Source organism: Herpailurus yagouaroundi, unplaced genomic scaffold (genome assembly GCF_014898765.1).
Source record: "Herpailurus yagouaroundi ecotype Mexico unplaced genomic scaffold, PumYag 162, whole genome shotgun sequence".
Classification (NCBI taxonomy): Eukaryota; Metazoa; Chordata; class Mammalia; order Carnivora; family Felidae; genus Herpailurus; species Herpailurus yagouaroundi.
In genome coordinates, this window is record NW_024412403.1 from 61,608,241 (window position 1) to 61,631,292 (window position 23,052).

Sequence of the window (23,052 nt, forward strand, 5' to 3'; positions counted from 1 at the left end):
TTTGTATCAGCCACACCGGAAAAGAAATGTTTTCTTAAAAAAAAGTTTTCACTTTCCTACATTTGCTAAGTCTGAGCTTTAAAAAAAAATTCTAAAATCATGTCAAGACAATACTGAAGCTGATAATATAAAAAGCGAACTAGAGCAGTAATGATTATTATTAAATGCACCAGATTAACTGCAGCAGGTTGGTGATGGGTGATAAATGCAAAGAAATAATATTTCAATCAACTCATGATCATAGGCAGATTCAAAGTTAAAATGACTATAATGTAATATATATTTCAATATAGAGTTGTTATATATAATGTGTATGTTCTAGCTTTCAGAAATACTGCAATGTAGTGTACTGTACTTAAGTAAGCATACCTAAATGTAACTCATATTCTTCCACAAAGTCACTAGTACTGTTAATTAAAAAAAACAAAAACAAAACCAAAAACGAACAACTCATTTTTTCTTCCAGTAAAAAGAAATGCCTATGGTTACAGTCACAGACTTTTGGATATAGAAAGACAATATACATTTTCAAAGAGAACAACAACGAAAAGCTGCTAAGTGTAAGTAGCCTGCCTTAATGGGGGAGGGGAAAAGTCACCAAAATAGAAGAGGAAAGAAAATGTCCTCTGAATTCTGCGAATTAGCAGAAATAACCTACATGTCATAAAAAATAATAGTCCATCTAGTAAAAGAAGGGCATGGGAGTGAGAAAACTGAACCCGATGGTTTCCAGGCCACCCTAAAGGTCGGCTACGAGAGCCAGGTCCATTTGTGCAGACCAGTGCCCCAGAGCAGCGTTCTACTTTAACGTTTGAGATGGGCGAGAGCCGTCAATTCTTACAGACTACCAAAAATGATTCCCTCCGAGAGTCTATTGGTTTGCTAGACACAGTAAACAACCCACTCCTGGAAAGACTTCGGCAAAGGCCACGTTGGTTTCAGGAGACACAGTCTGGAATTACGATGATGAACCCCCGATGCAAGCAGGATGAGGAAGCTTTAGTTTGGGAGTAAAACTTACGGGTGGGCGGGTGTTTGTGTGCACACGCTGGGTTCCATAGAGGAAAGGAATGGAGGCTTTCAAGCCATGGACTGGCTCGGACCAAAGTTTGTCCCGGGCCTTGCTCCCTGGCCTCATGCCCCTCCTCCCCAGGAGACCAAGGGAGGTGCCCCAGCCTGCCGCTCTCTTGCTCTGTGTACCACTTGAGTACTTGTGTTCTACCTTCTCCTGGAGGAAAACAGCCTGTCCCTGTAGGTTTGCTGTGGATCCAACAAGCTGCCTTTGTTTCTCCCAACTCCGAAACGTTACAAAAAGCAACAGAGTGGGCAGGTGACTGCTTCCTGGGAAGGGAGCCACAAGTCTTGAGCACAATGGTAGGAAGAGGGAGCCGTATCTATGCACCAGGGCCTATGCCTGCGTGTGCCTCCTTTGAGAGGCACACGCACTCCCAGACTACAAGTATACACGCAAACACATACGTATGCACACACGTCAGGAAATCCAGCAGAAGTACAGAGTTTGTTACGTGCACTCTACTCTGCACAGCATATTCAAGTTTCTCATGAAACAGGTACATAGAAATGACTGATGGTTGACCTCCTCCAGAATGCCCTCATCACAGATAGTGGATGGCGCTGATGCACCCAACTAAGGCAACAGAGCAGAAGCAGATAGAAGATATGTGAGACCGTTGACTAGCTAGAAATTCCAGAATCTGTCTTGTCACTGGGGAATATGAACGCACAACAGTTTTGTACTGAGAGCACCTCACACTGCGTGTGTACATGCATAATGTGTACTCACGTATAGACATTTTGGACAGCAGCCGTGACCTACTAGCTGGGTTAAGTCCTTTTCATTACTGGAATCTACATCGAAATGACAAGGATTTTGCTGGGCAATTCCAAACTTCTGTTGTAACAGTAGTGGAAACAGATGTCTCTTATGGGGTTAATTTTTTTCTTTTCTATTTTACGTGTATCAGAATCTCACTGAGGTATTTGGAACCAAGGAAACCCCTGAAATTGCAAGAGGACTGGTAGGGACTTTCTATATCCTAATTAGGTATCTCAAAAGCCGGGATTCCCATAATTGTGGCTAGGTTTCCTCTATGATCTGCAGATTATGCTCCATCATTGAAGATTTGCGAGTTGTGAGTTTGCATTTAAACAAAGAACCACCAGATGGACCAGATGCTCACCTACACTGAGGAAAACTGAGTCTAGAAGTAAATATATACTGTATAAAGAAAGCTTTTTGTAGAGACTATTCTCCCTATTAAAGAAATGATTAAAACTGGCATACCAGGCACCTGTGATCATGTCTTATGGGATTTACTATTTGACTAATATGATGCCTATTTTACACCCAGCCCAGACCTATGTCACTGAAATAAGATATGAAAAAATAGCAGCCACTTCCTGAGAACTGTCAGTTCCAGAGAAGTTTGATGCCTCCCTGCAAAACCGCTGTTTTCATAGTCTTCACTCGTGAATAGGGCTCATTTTGATGATAATGCAACCATTAAAAAGCAAGAAATAGACGACTAAGACTTTGCACCCTTCCAAGCTCTCTAACCTCTGTTCTCTTCCCTGGGCTTTCTGATTTAAGGCAATAATTCTTTACTGTAAGTGGCTTCTGGTGAAAATACCTCGACTGAGGTCACTTCAGATTAGATTTCAGCCTGAAGGTTTTCAATAGGCCGGGCCTCAGGAACCACTGGAACCCAGGGTGTTTCAGTCAGTTATTTCAACCCAGGACATTTTTACCACTTTTCAGTGAAATACATAGTTCTGACAAAGAACACCATGCTCATGCAGCCCTCATCCTCTACTTCTCCATCCTAAAAAGAATGCAAAACAAATCCTAGTGTTCCAAACCATTTTTGGGATCTGTTAAGGTGCATCTCTGACCACTGTGGATTCAGTGTTCAAGGACAAAAAATTATTGAGAGACTTAGAAAAATCTCTGGGCAATTTTGATCAGGCTCATTATCGTAATACCTAGTGCTAGAAATGATGCTTTGGGTTAGTAATTTCCATGTTTTGTGTTTACACGAACACTGAGTCACTACAGCTTTTCCTCTTGCGGAGGTTTAAGCAGTATGAGAAATGGTAACTCCACACAGAGAGCCCTTGGGAATATGAAAATATTCTCACTGGAGAGCAAGAGCTCTTCTGCGCCCCCTTTTCTGTCTCCACATGCTGCCTGAGCACCAGGGTAGAGATAGCTTTTGAAAGTTTGCCCCATGCAATCTATTTCCTGGGCACCTCAGAGAAGGGTCTTTTTCTTCATGACAACGTGAAGAGAAAGGGGCTGCCCCCATCCCAATGGGGAGGTTATGTGGAGCCTCAGAAAGCCCCAGGGGGCTGGGTCAGCACAAGCACTCTCTTCAAGCACTGCAGATGGAAAGGCCTTGGGTTGCCTTGCTTTTTCTATGGAATTAGGAAATCTATTGAAATTCTAGTGCACCCTTCCTTTTGTTTGTTACCAAGTCACATGGTTCTGTCTTTAGTGTCCTATTTTATTTTATTTTTTTAAATTTCTTTTTCTGGGGGATAAAATTGGCCATTTAAAGAAAGTTCTTTTCTAGTGAGTAAAGAGGTTTCTCAGAGCCAGAAATCACTCAAAAGAAAGTCTGTCGACCCTACTACCCATGGAAAAGCCCAGAGATTTCTCTAAATACTTCTTGCCAAACTTCCTAGGGTTGGGATTGGATGTTTTTTGGTTTCGCATTATTGGGTGCTGAATACAGTGTGCAGTCCTTTTGTTCTCTTCCCCAGGGCTTCCATTACCCTGGACTTCAACTCATGACTAAATTAAAGAATTCTTTCAGGAGATTTCTTTTAAGAGTCAGGTCACAACAGAAACGGCACCCTCCCTTCGAAATCCCAAGGGCATCTCAGGTTGTGTCTGCTCTTGCATTGCACCTTCATTTTGTTTCTTTTTTGCACAGCAGAAGCAGTCCTGATTTGGTTATCTGATACCTCTTCCGCAGAATCTCATACCCTCTGCTCCCAGCCTCAGCTGATTAAATAACATCTTCTGTAACAAGAGAGAAAGTCTCCTGAATGGGTATGTCGAGTATGAATCCTGGCCAGATCTAGCTCACTGCTCCCTTTCCTAAAGGCAACAGGTGTTGGGGAGCATGATGGAGGAAGCACATCTAGGAAGGTACATGAACCTTTATTATGTTCTGTCAGGGACCTGAGGGATTTTATAAGGGGCACACCTCATTTTCAACTGCTGAGGGAAAATAGATTTGGGGTATGGGCTGGGCACATACTGCTGGTGTGCTTGTAAGATGGACACACAAGTAGGTCAAGGCATTAGGACTTACTTGAAGCTCATACACCCAGAGGAAACCTTTTTACTTCTCATATCAGAATGTATAAATTCTAATGGTTCATGGGTTCCAAAGGGGTTTCTTGGTCCTTATAGAATATTGGGATGGTAAATAAAACCCATAACTTTTCAACAAAGCCAATCCAAGTCTTTTCCTTCTAGGGCTGCGAACTATTGTGGGCTCCAAGATGCCTCAGAAGAAGGAATAGACTAAAGCTGGAACAGAAGAAGGAAATTATCCACCACACTTACTCATGGCACAAACAGTTTCAGAGCATTAGGAATCTGGGCAGGAAAAAGCCTATGAAACTATTATTAGGACCTAAAGTTTACAACTCAATTAAAATATATAGTAAAAGCCATTTTGATACAGACACTTTCATTTCAAATTATTTTTGCCTTGCTTGTTTCTTAATCTTTTCCCATGTGTAAATCTGTATCAGATCCATCTGTTCCAATTCCTTCCTTTTTGGGGACTATATTTTACACATTTCGGTTTTTTTTTTTGGAACAAATATTGGCATTTATTATAGTTATTGCCCTCCATGCTGAGATGCTACCAATGTTTTCAGTGCTGGGAAATTTTATTTTTCATAACTATATCTAAATGTCATGAGATAAATATTCTCCTTTGACTTTTTTTCCTTTCCCTTGTTCAGCTAACCCACTTTTAAATCATAAATTACTAAAAAAAAATGTTCTTTTCCAAACCAGTTCTTGTTCCCTGTATTCATCCTAAGAGGTCTTAAATCTGGAACATTTGCTTCCATTTTATCTATTTTTTTCCCCTGACTACTGAAAAAAAATTTTTTTTAGCACTCATAGCATCCTAGCATGAAGTTCTAAATGTAAGAAGATTGTTGCATTTGAAACTAAAAAATAAAGGATTCATGCTCATCGTCTATTCTTGAAGCAAAATGTTTTCCCCATTTCTTAAGATGTTGGGAATTATTTAATTTAAAAGTAAGGATTGCCGATCTAAAAGCATCTTTATCCTTTTGAAATAGGTACAGTCTAGTTTACATCGGTTTAGAAGGTAGCCCTTTCAAGAGATCAGTAATGACCCCGTAGCAAGTTCATGGCTCCCCAGTTTAGATCTGCAGTCTAGCTTCTTCCTCTCTCTAGAGAACAAATCTGCCAACTATTTTAGACTATGAGTGTTTGGGAGGAATAGACATACAGTAAGAAAAAGTCGACTGCTATGCAAACCTGGAGAGTCCGTGTGGTTATAATGACTGCATCACCTCCCCAAGAATTCTTGGGGAGTTCTCCAACATTTTTAAAAAAGAGATGCTTCATTTGAAAGGAAGGGATGAATATTAGTGTTTCAAACCCAAGTGGAAGTTCTTCCCTCTACATGTTCTATAGCAAAATGTGGATTTTATTTTAAACCAATTGCTTAGATTTTCACATGGCAAATCAGCATTAGGGTAAATGGGTCTCCCTCTGATTTAAGAAGCAGATTGCTAAATGTGGCCCACTATGGCACCCAAGATCAACTTTTCTAGAAGTATTGTAAATTCTGCCTACTTTGCTAAGGTTGGAATAAGGACACTATCTTACTTAAGTCAGCTACTGTCAAATAACTGAAAAAATTTTGAAGTGGCTTTTGGCTTCTTCCTTTGTAGCACATGCTGAGTGATTTCATGTCATTTTTCCTCCAGATTAAACAACTTTTTTTCTTAATGTCAATTTTTTCTTTTTTATGTCATGGGTTGAATGAGTTGTTTTCAAGAGATCAAAACAATTCCATGACATGGTTAATTAACTAATGCTCCCTCTGTTGGCAGTAAGTGGAAATATAGAGTCTTAACAACACTGCTATTTTTAAATGCAAAATTAGCAGAGAAAAATGGACTTTATCTTATTTCTGAAGCTGTTCCCCACTAACTTTTAAAACAGGTCAATTTTGGACACATAGCTCTTGTTAGAACTCCTCTTAGAAATCACGATGAGTGACACTCATCAGTTAACCATCCAAGTCTACATTAAACTTCTAGCAAATTATTTACCGAATAAAGGACCATAGGACCAAATAAAACCCACATATACCCTAGTTGCACTAATCCTACTAAACATCACCAAGAACTTATGGAAAAGATCCGAGTTAACCAATATCTAAAATATACGAGTAAGAGCATTTTCGCCATTACAGAGTTGCTTCCCTTGGAAGATTTCTTCTCATTTGTTGCAGTTTTTGCAAATAAGTCGCTGACAGGAGAATTAAAATGCAAAGCAATTTTGAAACTAAAATACTGTCTTTGCTTCTTTTTTTAAAATTGTGGTTTGGTGTTTCTGCTTTGTTTAAAGATGTCCTTTTCCCCCCTGAAGAGTGTTAAAACATGCCCAGCAATAAAATCACCTTTGGAATATTTGTTAGGCTTAAGAATTCTTCTATTTGAGATGGAATCCCTTCAGGACACTGTCTAGAATGGAAAAATCCCTATTACGATGCTTTGATCAGGACCGAGGAGAGAAATCCCAACTAGGAAGAGAGAGTGGCATCTAGGATGATGCAATGGACTGGTGGCCTTTTGAATGATGGATGTTGCCATCTGAGAAATATCTGTTAATTTCTTTAAAACTTTCCCAAAAGCAAGGGTTAAGAAATCATCTAAAGGACGGTCATCTTATTTCAACCATGGTGGAAATAGTCAGAAGGTGACATTTGAAAGGAAGAAAGTAATTTTGGCATCAAGGCATCCTGATCTGTACCAGGCTTCTGATAACGCTGCTCTCTGTAGTTGTGAAGGGTGAGGAGGCCTGAACTCCTCCTCCTGGCTGACCACAAAAGGAAAACCCATTTGTCACGGCCTCTAGACTACTAGCGTTTCCTTAAAGAAAAGAAGTAAAGTCAATAAAAATTCTAGAATCATAAGATCTCAATGAACTTATAGAGAAGCAAGGAATCTGTTTCTGAAAGATAAAGTCCTCCCATGAAAAAGAACAGAATTCTAGATGGATCAGTTGAAAAAAATATTCAGTGGAGCAACTTAACGCTTTGCTAAAAGTCAAAGAACTACGTATCAAAATACAAAGCAGCAGGTTCAAATTACAGCAGGGATGGGCTGGCCACAGAGGCCCTCAGCAACCCAGGCAATACTTAAAATAATAAAAATTAAGAAAAATTAAAAAAAATATGAAGAAAATATCCTTCCTCTCTTTCAAATATAACTTTAATTGCCTTTTATTCTTTCTATCTGGAAGCAGTAGCGCTAACCTTAACAGTCTTGACTTACCAAAAAATATATATACGTGTGTGAAATAAAAGAGAAGGGATCGGTGGCAGTGTATGCAAAACCAAAACGAAAAAAAAATTACTTTTAACAATCTCACTTTTTTTTGTTTTTTTTTACACAAATACTGTCGTAAATATATTAAAAAAATCAGCATTCTATCTGGTAAACGTCACTTTTGCCCCTCTATAAAATTTTGAATTAAAAAAGCCTCAAGAACTTTTTATTATTCCCCCCCACCCTCCATTTCTCTTTCTTTTTCTCTTCCACAAGAATATATCCTGACACTTTTTTTTTGTTTTTTTTTTTTGCAAAGATTGTTGGAAATAATCCTTCTCTTGTACCTAGAAACATAGGTGCAAACCTCTGATATCTTTGTTTTATCTGCATTCCTGCCTTTCATGAAAGTCCCTCTTGATTGTGCTGAGGCTGTGGCTCAGCGAAGACACTGAATAAATACGATAGCCACTGTTGCTTGATGCTTGTCCAAGTCTTCCTGGCTTCTGCTGAAAGGGGGGATATGAAGGAGGTGGGCCAGGGGGTGCAGACTCAGCAGAATCTGGGGGAGAAGCCTGCCATTCGCCTTTCCCACACCACCCAACCCACTGCCCGTTCCCACCCCCCCAGCCCTTTTATGAAATCAGACAACGTGGTAGGTGGAAAACAGCAGGGCCTTTCCTCTGGGTTTTCAACCAGAAGCGATATTCCACAGTTTTAACTGGTTACTGTGAAGTCCGAGCGGCCAGAATTGTGAAAATGTCCACTGAAACACTGCAAGCGGTGTACTTAAAGACAGTAGGCCTTTTAGATTTTGTTATAGATTTTTTTGTAGTGCTCTTCACAAGTGAAAAAAAAAATTTTTTTTTTTACTTTTTTTTTTTTTTAAAGATTTTTTTTTTTTGTAAAGAAGGGTTGTATTTAGAGGCCAGTAGCTAGAGATCCAACCAGTGGACCTCTTGAAGCACTACCAGGCCTTAAGGCCACCATCCGAGGGAGGCTGGGAAAACTATCATTCACCCGAGCCTCCGGAAATGTAATGTACCAGCAGGCAAAAAACAGTTCTTCATGTAGTACAAAATGAAACGAAACAAAAAACAAAAACAGAAAGTAAAAACGAAACCAAAACATTTCTTAAATTCTAGTGCCATAGCTTTTTTTGTTTGTTTGTTTCTTTTTTGTTGTTTTGTTTTGTTCATAAGAAAGAGAGAAAGATAACTACTTATCCGTCAGACACGTGCATCCTCATGTGGTCGTTGAACTGCTCGATTTGGTCAAACTTTGCTGGACAGACGGAGCAGACGTAAGTGGTCCCCTCGGTGCAGGCCACCACCCCCGGGGGGCCGGCGCGGGCACCTGGGGGTGTTCCCGCGGGAGGGGTCCCGTTGCTGGCACTGTGCAGGGCCACGTGTCGCTCCAGGAGGGTCTTGTGGGAGAACTTCTTTTTGCAGATGTAGCACTCATAGGACTTCTCCCCCCGGTGGAGACGCATGTGCACATTGAGAGAGCTTTTCTGGGTGAAGCGCTTGTTGCAGATGCTGCACTGGTATGCCCTCACTCCTGTGTGTGTCACCATGTGCTTGATAAGGTAATCCTTTAAGGAGAAGGAGCGCCAACAGATGCTGCATTGGTGGGGCTTCTCACCTGTCGGTGTGGGAAGAGACAGCGAGCAGGACGCAGCGAGACACAGCAAGGGAGAGAGAATGAGAGACGGAAGAACAAGACAACAGAAAACAAAAACAAAACAATTAAAAAACAAATCTGACTGGTTCACACTGCCCTGGAAAGATCCAGGCCTTCCTGGCCTGTCATGTTCTGAGAGACCTTGCTTTAAGGTGATGCCAGGACCATCTAGTTTTCCACGTCCCCAGGCCAGAAAATGGCTCTCTTGGAAAGCTACAAGATAGTCCCCCACTAAAGGCTTCCAAAGGACATTCTGTGATGAAAAGGGATGGCGACTTTTAGGGGGTTGTTTTCAGCATCATCATGAGGAGATTTAAGTGTGTGTTTCCCATTAATTTTATCAAACACACGCAAGAAATAAGAGAGAGGAGAGATCTTTGAAGACGTAGGGTTCTCTAGAATCTTTAGAAACCAAGGACAGTGGTTATATAGCTTGGCTCTTCGGGGGACAGTCTCCATTTCCAGTATTCTGTCTAAGTGAATGCACCTGTGCCTTGACAGGTCTGGAAAATATTGGCCAAGTCATTACTGTTCCAAAATATAGGCACAAGTCGTTCTGAAAAGCTACACTTTAAATTTGATTTATTTTACACAAAAATCTCCCTGAAATGTAACGTTAGAGTTAACTGGCTATTCCATCTTGACTGCGCTGAGCTGCAGACTGGCTTTGTCTGGTACGGAGGTTGAGTAGGTGGTGGACAGCACAACAGAGTCAAATGGTCCTGTTCAAATCCGGGCACCAACGCTCGGCACGGCTCTCGGACGAGTCTCCAAATGCCTCTGAGGTATACAGTCCTACTTACCTCACTGTGCTAGTGTTGACATAAATACATATGAAATCACTTTGCAGACCACCAAGGGTGGTATGGGAATACTCTCATGGTATTCTTATTGCAAGACTATCCTTTCCCCCGACCCCCAATTAAATGGTTCCATACGCATTTTTGAACTCTGGGGTCAATTTAAAAAATAGTTTTCTCTTTCTTTGTTCTCGGCCTGTTGGCGGAAATCCTTCTTTCTCCTGTTTACTGCTTTGGTTTGCTGTTGGCTTAGAAACCAAATGTTCAAGCCTGTTAAAAAGATTAAGGTAAGCAAAAATACTGTTACTAAATGTAATACTACTACTACTAAATGTAGTAACATCCACGGGCCTGTGACATCTCTTTGGATGAACAGACCCTTGTTTTTGTTGGTGCTGTTTGTTCTCAGCTCTGCTTTTGACAGGTGAGATGAAATGCCTTAGGGTGCTTCCATCTGCCCCACCTCATTACTGATTGCCTAGTGGAGGCACCCACCTCGGAGAAAAAAGTTCTTCTATGTACTCTTCCATAACCCAGCCCAAGGCCCCAAGCCTTTGAAACTCTCTAGTGTAACCATTCAATATCTGGATTATGTATCGGGGTAAAAAATCTATTTCTTAAAATTGAGTTAACTTCCAATTAAAATATGTGCCTTGACTGTGTTTCTGTTTTCCCCATTATGAAACAGAAGAGGTTTGAGGTGTCATAGTAATAATGGCAATGAAAACAATCACCATGTATTCAGTGCTTAATATGTGTCAGGCTCAGTGTTAGTGCTTTATGTTCATGATCTGTTTTACAAAACTTGATTTCATCAGAAGCCTTTTCTCATTGTGTTTGTAAATGTAAAAGGATATGTTTTGAAGCACAGGACAGTGAGGAATGGTTGTTTCGTTCAGGAATCACTCTACCAATTTCTTAACAATGTCATTGGTCTTTGAACCCTTTTTTCCTTAGTTATTCACAAATGTTTTGGCCTAGCTCCCTCTCCTCTCGACTCTTCTCTGATTTCTTTCCCTACATTCTCACTGATGGGACAGGATAGGTCCATAGGATCATAGGGTTAGAAGAGAAGAAGTTCACTTCTGGACAAATGGGGGACTTTAGGGAAGCCTCATTCCTAAAAGAAGACTTCAGTCTGTGCATGGTGTTTATGTAGGTACATTCTTTTGAAATGAGAGATTCCCAAAGAGAGACAGCCGTGTGTGTTATTTTTAGTTGGAACATTTCTGTCAGCTGTAAACATGCTTGAACTCAAGCTGGTCTTTGCCATCCTTGTGCTTTGAGTATGTACACTTTCTAGAGGCTACGATAGGCTGGCCAACCATCTTTTAAAACATATCCACCTATCACCTTTAATGGGAAGCTTGCCTTCTTAAGTTCCAGATGGTATTGTGGCTACTGAAACTTTATGTTTAAAATGCTCTTGCTATTTGAAACTTTCACCTTCTTACAGTGTGTTTTTCCTCTAGGCAAGGTCACTCATGAAGGCTTTTTGCTTTCACAACCTTCTAATCTGACTATAAATTGATTCTTCACAGTTGTTATCTTTCCCTCCATAGCATACATCTGTATGTTGTTTGTATGCATGTAGTGTTGGTTCAGCTGTTAATTATCTGTGTGACCCTGGGCTTTCTAAATCTCCCTGGGTTCGTTTCCCCTTCTGAAAGCAAGGAGCTGGACCAAGCACTTGCCATGGCCCTTTGCAGATTTAGTGGCCTTCTGCCCACCCTGACCCACAACCCCTGAGGACTCTAGTCCAGGCCTTGTCAGCACATGACCTGAGGGCAACCTGCTTCAATCACTCACTGCATTAGCAGTCCCACATTTTAAATAGGACAAAGTATTCTGTTCCCTTCCCTGCCACAGAAAATGGTATGATAGTTAATGAGGAAAAATGTTTGTAAAGCACTTGGGAGCTCCTTAAAGGAAAGCGCTCTCTATAATTATTAAGGTGCTGTGTTGGTAGAGCATAGGTATTTCAAGAACTGTCGTACTAAATTGGGCATATTTTCAGATTAATCAGGAGTCTAGAACTTTCATTTATATATGTGTGAATTTGAGACACTATCACTCAGTAGAAATGTTAATATTTTTCTTTCTTGTTATTTTTCTGTCTGTTGCATATAGGGACCCCGAAAGGGCTTTCAACATTATACATGAAATGGATGTGGTCTGCTAATTGTTGCTTTCAGTGTGGAGAAATGAAGAGTTAAGATGAGTGGAAGTGGATGGCTCTTCAGGACTGAGACTATAGTCAGGAATGGCAAGCCCAATCATTGTTAGAAAGAGACACAACATCCAAAGCAGACACTAGAATTATAACATAAGGGAGAAGCTCATATAAGCCCCTTCACTTTAAAATGTTCCATTTTGGGCTATACCGATGTGGGAGTCAGATATGAATTTCATTTCCTTGGCTGAGTGACTTGGGTATGTTACTTAACCTCTATAAGCCTCAGTTTCCTTATCTGTAACTTGAGAGTAATACAATAAGACCTGTCTTGTGAAGGTATTTTGAAAACTAAAGAGATAAAGCACTTAGCAGAGTATGTGATCATTTTAAGAAAAAAAAAAAGTCAACTGTTCTTTTTAGTAGAAAGAAACTGATGATAAATGAAACCAAATGAGAAATAGTTTGCATTGCATGGGGAAGCCAACTCAGGATAAGAAATTTTTTTTTTTCTGATAATCAATAAAGTGATTATACTGCAGCTTTGTAATTCAGAGTTAAGGGTATAGTCCGCTCTCAGTTACATATGCTAATGACAGAAGCAGTATCATGAATAAAATGTCAGCAGACAGCGCTGACGGGGGGTTTCTGAGCAAGCGACAACTGAGTTCTGGAGGCCAAGAAACTATATGCAAGTGGAGAAACCAAAGGGGCGGCAGTGTCCTTTACAATTCCAACAGTGTGGGGGGAGCGGTGAGCGTATATACTCCTCCAGTTTTTGATGTCTGTTCTCTAAAGAGCCTCTTTTAAACTCCTTCTCATGGACCAGCACTGATGCTTTACCATGAATGACAAGTGAGGGAAGAAAGAAAAAAAAAAAAAAAAGAAAAGAAAGGAAGAGAGATACTGTTAGGTTAGTAGATACAGAGGGTCTGCCCAAAGTTTAAGTAAAAGATATCCTACTGGGCTGAGACACCCCAATTCTGAATAGTGACTTCTGTATTGGGGGCTCAGCAAGAACACATTTATTCTGCTGATTCTTTCTCACTCTAACCAGGCTTCTCCAGGCTTGCAGAAAGTACAGTGAATGCTATTACCAGGATGTTTTCAGAGGCACTGTTCCCACCTGTCTCTACCATGCTCTTGGCATCTCCATCATCTACTTTAACACGACACCCTCTTTTTTAGGTGAGTATGGTGAGGGGTCAGAAAACCAAAACTGGGAGCTTGGAGAGAGGGTAGGTAGCAGGGAAGGAAAAGGAGAGTAGGGGTCAGGGAAAGTGGTCACTTGCAAGGAAGGAGTCCTGGAATACAGAACATCAAGGTCAGAACAGAAAGTGGGAAAGGTTCAGTGGCAAGAATGGAAGGGTGCTCAGACAGAGTCACAAAGAGCTTTCATTGGCTGGAAAGTCTGCTCTCCACCAGAGAAGTCTAGCTGAAGGAAGGCCTACACACCTGAGATATGGTTGGTGTCCTTTGCCTCCACTTCTGAGGGTGCGATCCTGGTACCAGCTTGGACTGTGAGGCTGACTGGGGGGGGGGGCGCTGTTTAACTGGGGACACATTGCATTCAGAGAGCATCTGTGGCTTCAGTGACAGGTAACATATTTTGGTGTTGGCAGAATTTTGAAGATCTCAGGGAACTTCATCCATCTACAACTTTATGAGCAGGTAGATACTAACATCCCCAGAAGATGGTATTTCCATTAGAGAGGTAATGTCCTGAGGGTCACCCAACAAGTCAGTAACAGATGAGAGGATGATTTCAGCCTAGCCAGATTATCACCTACTCCTCCTGTTAACGATTTCCTGCCCTCTGGATTATGCTGCAAAATGTATGATATTACTGTAACATATATCTTCTTTTTTTTTTTATAAGTTTATTTATTTTGAGAGAGAGAGAGAGAATGAGTGGGGGAGAGGCAGAGAGAGAGAGAAAGAGAGAATCCTACGCATGCTCCATACTGTCAGCACGTAGCTGGATTTGGGGCTTGAACTCATGAACCATGAGATCATGACCTGAGCCCAAATCGAGTTGGATACTTAACCAACTGAGCCACCCAGGCGCCCCTAACATATGTTCTTAAATGGCTTTGGTAATTTTATGGTGTGTGTGGTTAAGTGCTTTCACAGAAATTATGCTATTTGATTTTTAGAGCAACCATGTAAAGCAAGTATTATTAAGATCCATATATTTTGTGGCAAAAAAACCTAAGGCTCAGATTGATTGCAGAACTTCTATAAGGTGAAGTTTACCACTCTCAGAGAGTGGTAAAACCAAAGCTTTCTTATTTCAAATCTTATACTTGTTCATTTCTTCACTGGCTTGATATAATTAATAGCCCAAATTCTGTGTGAGGATTATCACATTATTACGTTGATCTCAGCATTTTTACACTATTTCTGACATGTTATGTTACTAAATTCCTATATCCATTTACATCAAATTCCTGGCAGAAATAGCTGAGCTTCTCAAAGTAACAAACAAAATTATCATATATGCAGAGGACACTAACAGACTAAAAACGGTCACCAATAAATGGGCTGCTGATAGTATGATTCAGAAAAAGCCCAAACATCTACCATTTGTTAGTGAAGAAAACACAAGTAGAAATGCAGATACAATAAATTCTTCAGAAAATAAAAAAAGAAAAAGAAGGAAAGAAAAAGAAATTTAAGTCTTGCTAGAAAATAATGCATTTATGTATAAGTCCCTTGAATTAAATTCTCTGGGAAAACATGCCCACATTTCTGAACATTCATTCACTTACTCACTCAAAAAGTATTTGTTAAGCTGCTACATATGCTAGCTTGTATTCATATATAGAATTTAAAGCAAAGAGTCCTAAGATTGGTCTTAAAAGACAGTTCCACCTGGATAGTATTGTGAGATAAAATACATGACACCCAGTGAAATCTGACTTTCAGAAAAGAAATGAATAATATTTTAGTCTAAGTATGTCACAAATACTGCATGGGACATACTTATGCTAAAAATACACTTGTTGTTTATCCAAAATTCAAATTTAACTGGACATCCTGTATTTGTGTTTGCTAAATTTGGCAAACCTATACCTGCTGGTAAATAAACACTTCAAATACCATCCTGGTCATTCAGTTCATTCACTGATCAAACATTTATTGAATGTTTATTATGTGTAAGGTATTATGCTGGGTATATTGAAGTATAAGGTATATAAATATCTTTATCTATCTATCTATCTATCTACCCACCTGCCTACCTATCAACCATTTCTGGCTCACAGAGTTCACGTTATAATAGGAAGGTGCAGACACAACCCCGTAATAATAATACAAGTCAGTATTTTAAGTGCCAGGAGGCGTACATCTGCCATGGTCCTTGTGCAGTTTGAGAGCCTTAGCTCACCTCTCATACATGAGATATTTGCCTCTGTAATATAATTTAGCCACTATAAAAATCAAGCTGTTATTTTCAACTGGTTTAGTTGTTGCAAATGCATAGGTTCTTATGAGTGGAATTTTAGGGAACAATGTTACGTAACAAAAGCAACCTGATGCCATCCTCGTCATCACCCAGCCTTCTAGGGAAATGATTCCTAGCTTAATGTGAATCAGGGCTCACTGAAACACAGATTACTGGGCTCCATCACAGTGTTTCTGATTCAGGTCTGGATGAGCCCGAGATTATGTATGCTGCTGCTATGGGGATCACACTGTGAGAACCACTGCTATTGGGTTATTTTTGCATTTTCCCTATTGCTTGACTTCCATATGCACACTGACACCAAGTCTTATCCTTCTGTGTCCTCTGTCCTTGCCTTCCTATTCTTTCGACTTTTTTTTTGTCTCTTGAGGGGAGGGGACATAGAAGAGCCCTGCTTTGCTCCATGACAGGACGGTTTGTGTTTTTGGTTTTTTTCTCTGACTCTCTTATTTTCAAATACCTCCTTAACTCTTGGTTTCCTTTCTCACAACTTTTATGAGGCTGTAGTAAAGTGAACTGGAGAAACTCTGAGGAGAAACTCTGAGGAGAAACTCTGTGGTTTGTTTGGGAGTGGATAGAATGGTTAGGTGAGGGGTTTTCTTTTACTCTTAAAAAAATCATTAAAGAATGAAAAAAAATGCTGATGTTATGAAGGAAGTTCAGGGGAAATCCAAGGAGCACCACATTGCTTCAGCATTTGAATTCCATAGAGGATGGAAACCTGTTAAGAGCTTATTATTCAGAGATGTGAGACAGAGCAAAGAATCTCAGTGTCTCTTGGGTGGAGGGGGCTAAGATAATAATGATGATGGGTTTTTTTTTTTTTTAAACATTAGCTAGTACTTTACCTTCTATGACAAGCTCTTAAATGTAGCATACCTTTACAGCTACTCAAAAGACAAGAAAATTATTATTTCCATTATAAACTCAAAGAATCTGAGGGTTATAAAATTAAGTGACTTGCTTATGGCCACACAGACAATTAAAGGAACCAAAACTGAACACAAATAATATAATTCTAGTATAACTGTCTTTCACTTATGTCCCACTCTAAATTTTAGTGGTTCCCTGGTTCCCTAAGGGAACCTGGTTCCCTGGTTCCCTAACGTAGAGCTTAGCTCCAAAGTCAATACAATGGACTACTGATTTGTTTCAAACACTTCCCTTCAATGAACATGTGGATCATTAACCCAGAGCCCCACAGAATTTTATTTGGAATCCCTATTTCAGAATAGATTCTCTGCAGTTGTCCAAAATAAGTACTATTTACATTAAACCTTTGAGTAACTGAAATGCAAAGCCAGGTACCCTGCATAATAGCTGTGATGCAGAGATCTCAAATATCTTTCCTTTTAATTCTATCAAGCTGCTCTTTCTCAGTAAGATTCTTTTAGATTAGATTGTAGAGATTATATAAGATTATATTAGATTATACAGATTATATTAGATTATATAAGAATACTGAGACCATCCGTACTTTTCCAAGTATTCCTAGTACTTTCTAGAATCTTTTTAGAGCAACATTTGGACTTTTTTGCTCTGGATTTTTATCATTTCCACTGGGCTCCTGTGAAGCTGGGAGGCCCCATTTTTTTTTTTTTTTTTTTTTTTTTTATGTTTTCCCAAGAAACTGGAGAGAACTTTGTTTTGAAATGGAGGGCGCAGTGAATCCAGGTCCTGAATTACTTCCATATGTTCAGGCTGTCATGCCTTTTGAAAAATCTAGACCAACTGTTCTTTGACTTTGTTAGGTTATGGATTCATTCCGTTAGACAAAGGTCTTGATAGACAGATGGCCCTTCCAAACTGCCACTGACAAATAATTCAGGGTGAATGGGAAAAATTTTGCTTCTTTTGAATGAGGTGCTCAAGCGATATCTGTGTATTATTAATTGTTCCCAGACGTAGCCATGTCATACACACCAATACAAAACCTTCATAACTTACTTAGGACCTTCATAGTTTACTAGGTTATCTAAAGGCTAAAGGTTTGAGAATAATTTAGATTTAGATTTATGAAATGACTTTACTTGTAGGTTTTGTATCTATGATGTCTAAGAGTACAAACCCATTGCTGGTTTTCTCGTGGGCAAATCTAGTTATTTGGGTTAACCACAGAATCCTTTAGTGAATCCACTGGATAAATGCGTTTATATAGCAAAAAGACAATTTTTGATAGTGCACTGAAAATTTTATGTTCCAAGTTTAAAGTCTTATTTCAATATGTGATCTAATAGAATTTGTGAATTTTATATCTACTGGGTCTACTGGAAGGGATGCACATTGGGGGAGGGGGGGTGGTAACAGAAATGTATGGATCCAAGACAAGCAAACTAAACTTTGGCTAAGGATACACTTCCACAAATGGTCTCTTTTTCCTCCTTAATCTTTAATTTGATGGTTTATGTGACAACTATTCAGGAAAAGAAAGGGAAAAAAATTTTGAGAGCACTTTTGTAAGCCATAAAGTGCCACATAAATAAAAATATTACTGCTTGATCCATTTACCAAATAATGATGATACCCATACCATATGGAAAACTACCCCTGATTGATCTCAGGTGATTACTGAATTCACATTTACCCCAAATAAACACAGTGACTTACCTACCTGATTTCCTGCTAAATTCAGTAGTGAGTTACCATGTTTATTTGGAGGTGTGAAAATTGTCATCTTTAAGAACAACTGATTCACATAAAGGCACATGCATAGATTTACATAATGTCTTGCCTTAAGCTGACAGTTAAGAAGGCAAAGTTCATTGTAAGTAACGTTCGGTTTTAGTTGTTCACTTCCATGTTGGGTACCTTATCTCAGTGTTTGTTTTCCTTCCCTTATATTTCCTAACTTAAGTTTATGTGCCTTATGTCCTATCCCCTAGATGCCTGCTAGCTTATCTGAGAAACAAAGTTGCTTTGAGGAACGAATTTATTTTCATGTATTATAATTCTAGTATATAATTTTTTCTGGCAACTTTTTTGTTTTTTAACAGGGTGTTCTGGAACCAGAGGTATACCAGAAGAGTGACTCTTGTGATAAGAATTTCAAATATGGTGATCACCATTGGGGTAGGTATTTTCAGGTACAACAGAATCTATGTGACATCATATCACATATGTGGTCACTTAATATGGAGGAGCATCTGTGGAATTCTCACTTCTGTGTCTGTTCTGTTACAGGGCTGGAAAAGGGCAGCTGGGCTGGGCAAAGGGCTGGGAGGGCAGGAGATCTTAGCTCTAGAATCACAGAATCCAGGGATGAAACACCATCTCACCCAATTACTCACCTAATGATTGGGTCCCCCCTACAACATCCCTTTGAAATGATCATCCATTCTCTCCTTGAACACCTCTAATTATAGAAACTCAGTCCCTTTGGGGGCTGCTTATCCCATCTTAGAGCAGCTCAGACCATTAACAACCCTTTTCTTTTATTTAGTTGAAAGAATCTCCTTTATAACTTCCAATCATTGGTCCAGTTTTACCTTTTGGAGCCAAACAGAATAAGCTTAATGTCTCTTTCCTCCCAACCATTTAAATAAAGCTAGCAATACTAATGTTAGCTACCATTTACAGAGTGCTGATTATAGGCCGGGAATTGTTTTAAGAGCTTCATGTATTAATTCATTTAATCCTGAAAATAAGACTATAAGAAAGATGTATTACTATTATCCTGTTTATATAGACAAGGAAACAAGTATAGAAAGATTAAGCAACTTTCCCAAAGTGACAACGTTTAGTAGTGCCTAAGTCTAACTGCAAACCCAGGCAATGTGGGTCCAGAGTTCCAGCTTAACTACTACATTATGCTGCCCTTGAAGCTCAAATACTTGGATGTGGCTTCTATGATGCCCTGAGTCTTTCCTGCAGGTTGAACAGCCCTAGGACCTTCAACTATGATATGCCATGGCTTTGCCTTCCTTCGTCATCCTAATTATACTCCTCTGAATGGGCCCAATCAGTTTATTGTCCTTTTAAAAGGTAGTGCCCAGACTAATCTGTGGTCTCTAGGTGTTGAAAATAGAGAATAAGCAGTAGAAAATAGAGTGAGTCTATCACTTCTCTTCATTTCAGGGACCACAAATGCAGCATGAGCTTGCATCAGCCTTGTGGTCTCTTCAAGTTGATGATTCATACAGAACTTACTACAGACTAAATCTTTCATTCCTATTCTGCGTATATGACTTTAGTCATATATGACTTTAGCCTATGACCACCGCACTGCTGTAGAAGGAGTGCTCATGGTAAAATATATAGAGAGAGTATATAATATTAATTAATATATAATATAATATAATATAATATAATATTATATATTATATAAAAATATATATAATATAAAATATAATTATATATATTTATAATTTATAAATTATTTATATTATAAAAATTATAATTATAATTATAATTATATATAAATTATAATTATAATTATAAAAATTTATAATATATAAAATATAAAATATATAAAAATATATAAATAATATATATTATATATAATATATTAATTAATATATAATAATATATAGAGTATATAATTTCCAAGGATTTTTCCAGTTCTAAACACCTAGGATCAAACAATGTATTACAAAGTCCGATGCATTTAAAGGATATTGTGCCTGCAAATTCTTCATCAGACTTTTTTCCCATTTGCCCTTCTACATAAAGGGTTTCTGTGATTTTGTATTTTGGTGGCACGATGCTTCATTCCTATGACGGGGGCACCCTTGGGGCTTCTAGAAGATGGCTCCTTCTAATCTGAAAGATGACTCCAAGACTTGCCTTCCACTGCTGTCCTGCCCCTCCCTTCCTACAACCCCCCTGACACCCACAGCCCACTTCCAGGTCTCCAGCAGAGCCTACACTCACCTGTGTGTACGAACATGTGCTTGACGTAGTTCTGTTTGGCGGTGAAAGTCTTGTTGCAGAGAGTGCACTCATAAGGCTTTTTTTCGCCCTGCCCACTGGCTGTGCTGTGGCCTGCGGATGGGGCCAGGGGCTGTGGCGCTGGCAGCTGTGCAGTAAAGGTCGACAGGCCGGGCTGGGACACTGTCACAAACTGGGTCTGCTGGCCTGCCAGGGGCTGTGGCAGACTGAAGAGGAAAGGCTTGGGGCCACTGCCCGCGGGCTGGGTAGTGAAGAGGGCCGGCAGGTAGGTGTTGCCGGCTGTGCCAATGACCTGTGTGTTGCTGGTCAAGGTCAGAGGCATCCTCAAGTTGCTGGTGAGGGTTTCTGTCTGGCGTAAGTAGAGCTGGGTACTTGGCAATGGCTGCCCAATGGACGTGTTGACCGAAGGCTGCTGCAGGACGCTCTTGTCGGAGCTGTTGCTGACAGTGATGACCGTGTTGTCCATCTCTACCTCGTTGCTTCTCTCTGGGGAGGAGGCACCTGTTTCTAGCTGGTGCGGCTGCGGGCCGCCCTCAGCAGGAGCTTCTGTGGCCTGTTCGGCTTGGGCAGGTTCGGCCTGGCCATCCCGCGCTGCCCCCGGCCCGAACTGCTGCTCCACAGAGTCAGGCTCGGTGCCTATGGAGGAACTGACGCCCGAGTCGAAGCTCTCGCCCTTGGGCTCACTCTCGGTGCCCTCCGCCTGGTCGGTGTCTTCCGTGCACTCCTCGGATTCGTTGCGCTCCAGGATCTGCACCCTTTGCTGCCCATAGTAGTCGTAATCGTCCTCCATCTCCTGTTTAATGTGGATGTTGCCCACCAGGGTCTGGATGCGCACTGGCCGGGGCTGTTTGCGGCAGTGCGTGGTCTCGGGGGTGGTGGACAGGTAGCGCTCCATCTGCTGCGAGCGCTCATGGATGCGCGTAATCCAGCTGGGGTCTTCCATGTGGTGGTCACGGGGCAGGCCGAGTGCAGTCTCGTGGTGGCTGACCACCGCACCGCTGTAGAAGGAGCGCTCACCGCTGCCGTTCTGCATGGAGCATGCGTAGAGTGCCGAGTAGATCCTGTCCACGCTGTGCTGCGGGTGGCTCTGCAGGTAGCCCGACTCAGTGTCGCTGCTCTGGCCCGATGTGCCTGACTCGGGAGTGCCCCGTGGCGTGTCCTGGCCGGAGTCCTGGATCCCCGGGAACACATCGCCCACGTTCTGCGACACGATGCGCGTGCACTCATCGATGACTGTTTTGATCTGCAGGATGCTGGCGGCCGTGAGGATCTGTAGGGCTTCCGACTGCGAGACGCGCAGCACGCCGCTGTACATGAAGTCAATGAGCTTTTGCACCGACTGCACCGACACCACAGATGGGATCTCGATGTCGCTGTAGCCCAACAGCAGCTTGTCCTGGAAGAAGGGGCTGCCGGCTGCCAGCACGCAGCGGTGTGCGCGCAGCATGCTCCCGTGGATGCGCACCGTCACGTCACAGAAGTGGCCACGGTTGCGCTGCTCGTTGAGGGTCTCGAGCACGGAATTGCTGAAGTTGTGAAGGTTGATGCTGTGAATGCGCTCGGTCATCCCCTTGCAACTGATGTCACCTGCACGGTGGGTGGCAAGACAGACACAAGACAGGGCGTGTGGGTCAGGGCTAACTGACTTCATTCCTAACACCCATGTCTTAGGTGGGTAATGCCCATGGCTCCTGGAAACAGCCCCAACCCCCCACCTTGCAGACACAAGCAGGCTCTGTGGCGAGTTGGACATGCTTTGCACAGCAGGCTGAGGTATGATGGCCTACCGGAACAATGCCTTTCTTCCATTTGGCCCCAACAATGCCCCAGCTATTTTGGGTACTGAATCCCTGTCAATGCCCTAGAGCTTCAGCCAGGGTTGTCGAAGTAGAGCAGCCAAATAAACAGATGGGTCATTTGCCTGTCTTACTACAACTTCAGCAAATAAGACCTGAAAAACAAATGGAAGATTGGTTCTCATGGAACTGTCTACTTCCACTTTAGACAGGTCTAAGACGAGGTCCTTCGGGAAAGCTTACATTTTTCCCAGTTTTTCAAGGTTCTTGATTTTATTCATAGACAGCAATAATATTCATTGTTAAAAAATAAACTCCCTTCCTACTCATTTATATGTATATTTCCAAACCCACACCATGTATGCAAAAACTCTTGGAAAATTCAATCCAGACTAAGACATCCACCAAACAGCTGCTGCCATGTTTTCCAGTTGAGGGACAGGTGATGGAGTGCAATCTGCTGGTTGAAGGGGCGCTCACCCACTGTTTTCCGCATGTACACATTCTTCTTGTCATCTCTGACAACCTGTTTGAGAACTTTCTAACTTGGTTGTATGTGATATGGATGGTTTCCTGAATTTCCTGAAACTTAATGTAGAAGGAGTGTTAAAAAGGTCAGAGATGGCAGCACTGACCTGGCAGACTGTAGTATATACTAGGTGCTCATAT

The 23,052-nt window shown here is 41.0% G+C and overlaps 1 protein-coding gene across 27 annotated transcripts in view; it reads right to left on the reverse strand.

Annotated features, from left to right (window-relative positions):
• Nucleotides 1-1,907: 1,907 nt before the first annotated feature.
• Nucleotides 1,908-23,052, reverse strand: part of ZBTB20 (zinc finger and BTB domain containing 20) — a 774,657-nt gene continuing 753,512 nt past the window's right edge. For all 27 annotated transcript variants that reach the window (XM_040484983.1, XM_040485001.1, XM_040484982.1 and 24 more), the window contains 2 exons: nt 20,570-22,174; nt 1,908-9,222 (listed from right to left, as the gene is read on the reverse strand). In XM_040484983.1, coding sequence (XP_040340917.1) covers nt 8,801-9,222; nt 20,570-22,174 — 2,027 coding nt within the window. In that variant the 3' untranslated portion in view covers nt 1,908-8,800. The remainder of the gene's footprint in view (nt 9,223-20,569; nt 22,175-23,052) is intronic.